The following is a 6,794-nucleotide window of genomic DNA, read 5'->3' as shown; positions in this document are numbered from 1 at the left end:
TAAGAATAGGACACAATAGATTTGACTTATTCGACAAATCGAATCTGGGCCTTCCTGGAACATCCCACATAATATCATCTTTCACAAAATCTGGAGAAACCACCCAATGACCAGAGCCAATTGGGTGAATGCTTTTTTTTTTTCTGGCAACAGAATCAACAACTGGACTAGCTTCCTTGTAACAATGAGTTCTCTTCAATGCAATAGATAGAAGGAAACTCTTAAAGTCCCTCCATTGTTGCTTGTACATTCAAAATATATTCTTCTTCTTCATAGCTTGGCCAGTCTTTGCGTTTTCCTACCCCCCATGGTTAGGGTTAATTAGGGTCAATTCGACTCAACCTTGAGAGCAGGTCAGGGTCGGATTTTTCTGGCCCTGAGTTAGAGCGAGGTCGGGCCTGAGGTTTTAAAAGATCCAGCCCAACCCGACCCTGTTGCAGCCCTAGTTGGATCTCTCTGTTCAATGTTTCCATAATTTTCAATTCCGCTATTCGAGCCTGAGTTGGACCGGTCATATGCGTTGATTCAACTCAGGCTGGCTCGGATCGGCCACTCTTTAAAATTTATGAGTATCGGGAATTCGCGATACGATCGATCCGATTTTATTAGTTGAAAACTGGAAACCATGTTCTAGAAGCGTCTTATCTTCTTCGATAAAACCCACTCAGCACTTTGATACCTTCCTAGGGTTTTATCTTCATTTGCATACTTCCTCGCTTACAGAAGCAGGCTAAGACTTAAGGAAAAGAGCCAATTTGGTTAATTTAATCTCCCGTCTGAGGTTTGGTTCGTATTCTTCTGATTTTCTTCAAATATTCCTGCTAAGATGGAAAAATGAACTCAATTTATATTTGTATCATTTCTGAATCTCAAATTTTCTTCTGAACTACCAATGTGGGGTTTGTGGTTTCTGTATCAATTTCTATTTTTGTATTGGTTTTTCCGGTTTAAAACGGATTCTTCTTTAGGGTTTTAATTTCTTTTCGACTCTGTTTGACACACCTGATGTCTCTCAGGAATCCATGGCGGCCCTTCAGTTGACTGGCTCTTCTATTTCAACTCGAGGGTTGCCTTCTTTTCAAGGGCTTCGTCAATCAAGTGTTTCTGTTTCTGTAATTGCCCCTCCCCGTGTCGGTTTCAACCAAAGGCGGTTACGAGGACTCGTTGTGAGAGCTGCAACTACTGTTGCACCGAAGGTATTTTCCTTCTGTTTCCCATTTCTTACTTTTATAATGGTTGTAGTATTTGTTTTCATGATGAACACATGCTATATAGTGAACTCTATTGGGTTTGTGAGTTAAGATTCTCCATTTGCCTAGTAAAGTAATCTATAGCACAAACCACGAAGCTACTGGAGTAGGAGCTTATATATCTGTTAGTTTCTGTACAGGAATAGCAGCAAATGGGTTTTTTGAGTTCCTAGTTGTGTAGTCATCACTAACATATGTTGAGAGAGAGGTGCCTTTTTTGGCACAATATGCAATCCAGGAGAATCGAACGTGGGGCTGTTGTTTTCAATGAAATGGAGGTTCTAGTAACATCTGTGCCTATCTGTGGCAGTGTGGCTTAACAATTCATATGTTGGTGAGCGTATGTGTAACCCTATCTGTTCTGGTGACTTGTAGCTATGTATTGCTGTGTTGATTCCTATAAACTGAAAGTGGTGTCATAGGAAAGTCTTGGACCAGAATAGTTTTGTTTGATGGGGTAACTATTGGTCAAGTTTTAGTCTTGCGCTAATTGGACACTAGTTGGGCCCTTGCACTTGGAAGGCTTTGATACTTAAATTTATGTTCCAAGTTACTTAGTGAGTGTATTTTCTCAATTCGAGTCAAACTGATCTTAAACATGATAAATCTAGCTAGAGAATAAAAAAGGCTTTGAACTATAAAATAATTTAGGTTTTCATACTGAGATTTTTGGTTAGTATCATGTGTCTAGAATAGAGGGCGGGCCTTGGTGCACCTGTAAGGTTGCTCCATTGTGACTTAGTGGTCGCGGGTTCGAGTCGGAAAACAGCCTATCCGTGAAGCGGGGGTTAAGGCTGCGTACATTATGACCCTCCCCGGACCCTGCAATGGCGGGAGCCTCGTGCGCTGGGTACGCCCTTTTTATCATGTTTCTTGAATGTCATGCTTGAGGCTAGAAGAGTGAATCCACCTTATGTATTAAAAACTTTTGGTTCTATGAAAGCTGAAACAAATTGTCATGTGTTTCAATTTGTTTTAACTTATTTAATGCAGCACAAACTGTTTAATAGATGGGTTACTCATATTTCATTCATTTTAAATTTTTTTTTATACTTCATTCATGACGATCTAGGTTAATACTAGGTTGAGTTTACAATGTTCATAGTGAGTTTGACAGTAAACAACCACGGTCCTGTGTCAGCCATAACAATCTACAATGACTGATAACAAAATCAACTTAGATTTTTCCATGAGAAAAATACCTGGAAAAATTATTTAACCATAAGTCGTTGGCTAACCCCGAAATGTAAGATAAGTTCAAATGCAACCGTAATTCTATATTACACTATCTCAATGAGCGTCACTATATTGGAAAGGGACACACCTATGGTTAGAGTCCCATCGATGGGTAGCCCACCACAAGCCTGCAATGAATGGTGCAAGCAGATTCCTTGGGTTATATATGTATGTGTCCAATATGAGACAGACTACAATGGTTGAAAACCCCCACTCAAGCACTTACAAAATTGTGTTTAAGTTTACTTTCCGTGCACTTGACATTCTTGAAGACAAGTGGTTAGAGAGTGCCCCATTTATCTAGTGAAAATTCATCAATAGGATCCATTTTAGAGAGAATTTGAGTAATGATATAAAGCCAAGCCTTTTTAAGTATGAGTTATGATTCTCCAAGAGTATTGAGCTTTCTCACTCACTGGATGGAGATAAAAGAGATCAAAGGTTTACCAATAGATGACAACAAAAACCCATAACTTGAAAATCCTGTTTTCTTTGTAGAAGATGAATTTTCTATTGGTGCTGGTAAAAACGGTAGTCTGTATTTAGAAATGGATATGTTACAATAATCCAAGATCGACAGAGAAATTCCTAGGTCCTGGTCAAAGAAAACTGCGTGGAATCTTTGATAATGGTAAGAACATGGTGTATAGTCCAATTTTGAAGTATGCATTGGCTGCTAAATCAATGTTTTCGCTACGTTTTAAAGGATCGGGTGTCTTTAAGTAGCTTTCAATACCTCTCACCTGTTTGGTTGGATTACTTAGTATGCTTGGAATGGAGTAGGAGCAGGGTAGGTTAGTCCTCTAGATGGCAGACAAAAGCTGGCCTTGAAACCCATATATTCTTGATTTTAGCTTATGGAATCATTATGCTTATGAATTATGATACATGTAACTCAAAATCAGTAAGCAACAAGCGACTTTATGATGAAGTCCTAATCACCGAACTATTAATCACCAGGAAACTAAGACATAACTAGAATCACAGGACGTCAATTGTACCAAATTTAAGAGAAAGAGTAGAATTCAAAATTTGGTTATCGAATTTACATCAAACCTTGGGCGAGTGTAGGATATTAGCAGTAGATGAATTCCTTAAATTTACAGCCAATTCTGATGGCTGGATTGAAAGTTATCAGGGGGTCTCAACATTAGAAGGTAGGAGTTCAAAATAGCAACTATAGCCAACTATAGCCTATGGCCAAATCCAACCTTTGGATTAGGCTGAAACTAATATCGAAAGAATCCTAGGGCTGTGGAAGAAAGGTATCCAAATTTGAACCCAGGTTACTGGTTGGATGTTAAGGAATCCACCCTCGAATGTTGTTGCCCTAAAACACCCAGAACAGAGGTGCTGTGGGTTTGTCTCCAATTTTCAGGCCATTAAAGGGGTATGATGGAACAAATAACAGAACTGTATCACAGTACTTCAATAACCTTCTTCAGATGGTCTCGAAACTCTCCAATGAGTCTCAGTAACAGTGAAACAAAATAGAAACAAGGAGAAGGTGGTAGAGAAGATGACGGAATAAGAAGGATATGTAGGTATCTCACATACGGTAGAGAAGGTATCCCACCTCTCTCTACCAGGGCATCTCACCCAAGCTGTCTCTCACAGCAGTGATTGTCTCTCGCAAGCATACATGCATATGCACTGAAGTTCACTGTTAAAATTGTGGTTAGGCTGCCCTCTTCCCTTTATTTATAGTAGAAGTATGGGTTACAAAATAGGAAGTGTTTGTTACTAAGTAACTTACAACCAAAATAGAAACTTCCTATAAAATCTAGTTCTCATACATCAAAATAGAAACTCCTATTATACAGAACAAACAAAAAGTAGTAACAAACTGAAATTGGAAACTTAAGGGTCTGTATGGTAACCTTCCAAAAAATTGTTTTTGGGGGCGGAAATGGAACAGATCCTGTATGTGTTGTTCGGTCCGTTTTCTGTGTGTGTGTGTGTGTGTTTTTTTTTAAAAACGAACCAGGTAATAGAAATGGTTCTGGCATGGTTTTGAGAAGCATTAAAAAGAAGCTCTGAAAAAACAAACACAAACTGAAAGCAATAATGTGCACGATACAGACTTGATATTCACCACCACTGTTGCCGCCACCACCACCTCTACTGCCATTGTCACCACCACCTCCACCTCCACCTCCACCTCCACCACCACCACTGCCTCCACAACCTCCACCGCCTCCACTGCCATACCTTTACCAAAACCACCACCACCACCACCACCACCTCCCCCACTGCCGCCGCCAGCTCACTCCCTCTACCGTTGCTACCTCCACCTCCACCTTCACTACCACTACCCCACCATAAAATAGAAGAAATTCTTCTCTTAATATGCAATTCATACATGTGTTTTTTTTTCTAGTGGCAGAAACAAATTTTTTTTCTTCCAGTTTTACCATGCAACATTTGTCGATACAGAATTACTCCAAAATCACAGAAACCCAAAAAACTGTTTCTGACTCAGAATCAGTATTTTGGAACAGAAACGTTGCCTTACAGACCCTAAATAAAGTAGAGACTACCACAAGATATTGGCAGTCCCAACTCTCCATTATTTAGTAATCACTAAAGATATTAGTAGCTCCTAAATCCTTCCACACAAGCTGGCTCCATGGGGGGCCCACACTAGGTCTACGGGAACAGTAACCTCGTGAACAGTAATCATTTGAACAATACCACCAAACCAGGGTTTACGTAAGCTAGCACTAGGCCTGGTCAGAACCAGAACCATGGGGATTAATTGAACTCAGGTTTCGACTTTGGTTCTTTTCTTCTTCATGCTTTTCGATCTACATCATTTTATCCTATCCTCTCTCTTTGAGAGTAGCATTGAAAGGAGGCTTGGTTCCTGCTTTTGGTACAAGGTTATATGATGATATGAGGTCAGATGTGTGGTATAAGAAGCTTTGTTTTGTTTATGTCAAACAACCCATCTTTCTGTCTGCTTTTGAGGATTAATGTCTAGATGTGCCTCATGTTCATTCCATCTTCTACCCATCTCATTCGACTCTTTATCCTGCAGTACACTTCTATCAAGCCTTTGGGTGATAGAGTGCTGGTGAAGATCAAGACAGTAGAGGAGAAAACAGGTGGTGGTATACTGCTTCCTTCAACAGCTCAGACAAAACCTCAAGGAGGTGAAGTTGTAGCTGTTGGAGAGGGTAAGACGATTGGTAAAACCAAGGTGGACATCAGTGTGAAGGTGATTTTCAGCTTCAATGATCCTTCGTCCCAATTGCTTCATTGTTGAATAAGTTTCACCAAAACAATTTTCTTCTTTGTTTCTCAGACTGGCGCCCAGGTAGTGTACTCCAAGTATGCAGGGACAGAGTTGGAGTTCAATGGATCAAATCATCTGCTCTTGAAGGAGGATGACATTGTGGGTATCCTTGAAACAGAAGACATCAAAGATATGAAGCCTATGAATGACCGTGTTCTAATCAAGGTATCCACCCCTCCCCTCCCCATCTTCCTTTTTCCTTTATGTGTGTGTGAGGCCTTACCTAGTCTCTGATATCTTGTCCATCATTTGAATCCAATTCCAAAAATTGTGTACCTTATACAGTATTTGGTCACAGGTTGCTGTAGCTGAGGAGAAAACTGCTGGAGGATTGTTGCTGACAGAGGCTGCTAAGGAGAAACCTTCCATTGGCACGGTAACATCAGATTCCTTGGACTGTTAATCAAAACAAAACATGAATTCCTCACAGGATTGATCACACTGATTTAATGTGGTGGCATATCCATTGGTTGTTATGTGGAAACAGGTGGTTGCTGTGGGACCTGGTCCCCTGGATGAAGGAGGCAACCGACAGCCACTGACAGTTTCACCTGGAAACACAGTGTTGTACTCCAAATATGCAGGGAATGACTTCAAAAGCACTGATGGTTCTGAATACATTGCTCTGAGGGCATCAGATGTGATGGCTGTGCTTTCATAGATATTGCTTGTAATGTGGCATTGTTTCCAACTCGGATTTTGCAGTAGAGTTGTTATTGGCAGGCGGTGTTCGAACTCAAAGTTGTATTTACACTTCTCTGTCTCACAGGCTTTTCTCTTATAGTCTCCTTTTGTAGGAACTGTTTTTTTAATTAACAAATAGTACTCTTTAGATCCTCTTGGTTTGTCTCATTCTCAAACGTAGCTTTCTTTGAGTCTGCAATATTACCATGGTGGTTATTTGAAAGAATACGATTGACAGGTGAGCAAATATGAACATAATGGCATGGCTGGGCTGGTTAATGAGGTTTGATTTTAGGTAGAAAGGGCACGTGTGGTGTGTTGTCCCT

At 40.3% G+C, this 6,794-nt stretch overlaps 1 protein-coding gene across 2 annotated transcripts; it reads left to right on the top strand.

Annotated features, from left to right (window-relative positions):
* Positions 1–635: 635 nt before the first annotated feature.
* On the top strand, positions 636–6,521 carry LOC122653884 (20 kDa chaperonin, chloroplastic-like). Of its 2 annotated transcripts, XM_043847875.1 has the most exons (6): positions 636–785; positions 1,015–1,196; positions 5,527–5,706; positions 5,794–5,949; positions 6,083–6,160; positions 6,272–6,521. In XM_043847875.1, exons 2-6 carry the CDS (start codon positions 1,023–1,025, stop codon positions 6,443–6,445), a joined length of 762 nt encoding a protein of 253 aa, XP_043703810.1. In that variant the 5' UTR covers positions 636–785; positions 1,015–1,022; the 3' UTR covers positions 6,446–6,521. The 2 variants fall into 2 exon arrangements, with proteins under 2 accessions (XP_043703810.1, XP_043703878.1); XM_043847943.1 differs by lacking the exon at positions 636–785 and having other exon boundaries at positions 1,013–1,196.
* The last annotated feature ends 273 nt before the right edge of the window (positions 6,522–6,794 follow it).

This window comes from Telopea speciosissima, chromosome 1 (genome assembly GCF_018873765.1).
Source record: "Telopea speciosissima isolate NSW1024214 ecotype Mountain lineage chromosome 1, Tspe_v1, whole genome shotgun sequence".
Classification (NCBI taxonomy): Eukaryota; Viridiplantae; Streptophyta; class Magnoliopsida; order Proteales; family Proteaceae; genus Telopea; species Telopea speciosissima.
This window is presented reverse-complemented; position numbering and strand designations above follow the sequence as displayed.

Coding starts and splice junctions, on each gene's coding strand:
- LOC122653884 (XM_043847875.1), top strand. CDS start 1,023: ATGGCGGCCCTTCAGTTGACTGGCTCTTCTATTTCAACTCGAGGGTTG. Junction 1,197..5,526: donor CAACTACTGTTGCACCGAAG/GTATTTTCCTTC, acceptor TTTATCCTGCAG/TACACTTCTATCAAGCCTTT. Junction 5,950..6,082: donor ATGACCGTGTTCTAATCAAG/GTATCCACCCCT, acceptor ATTTGGTCACAG/GTTGCTGTAGCTGAGGAGAA.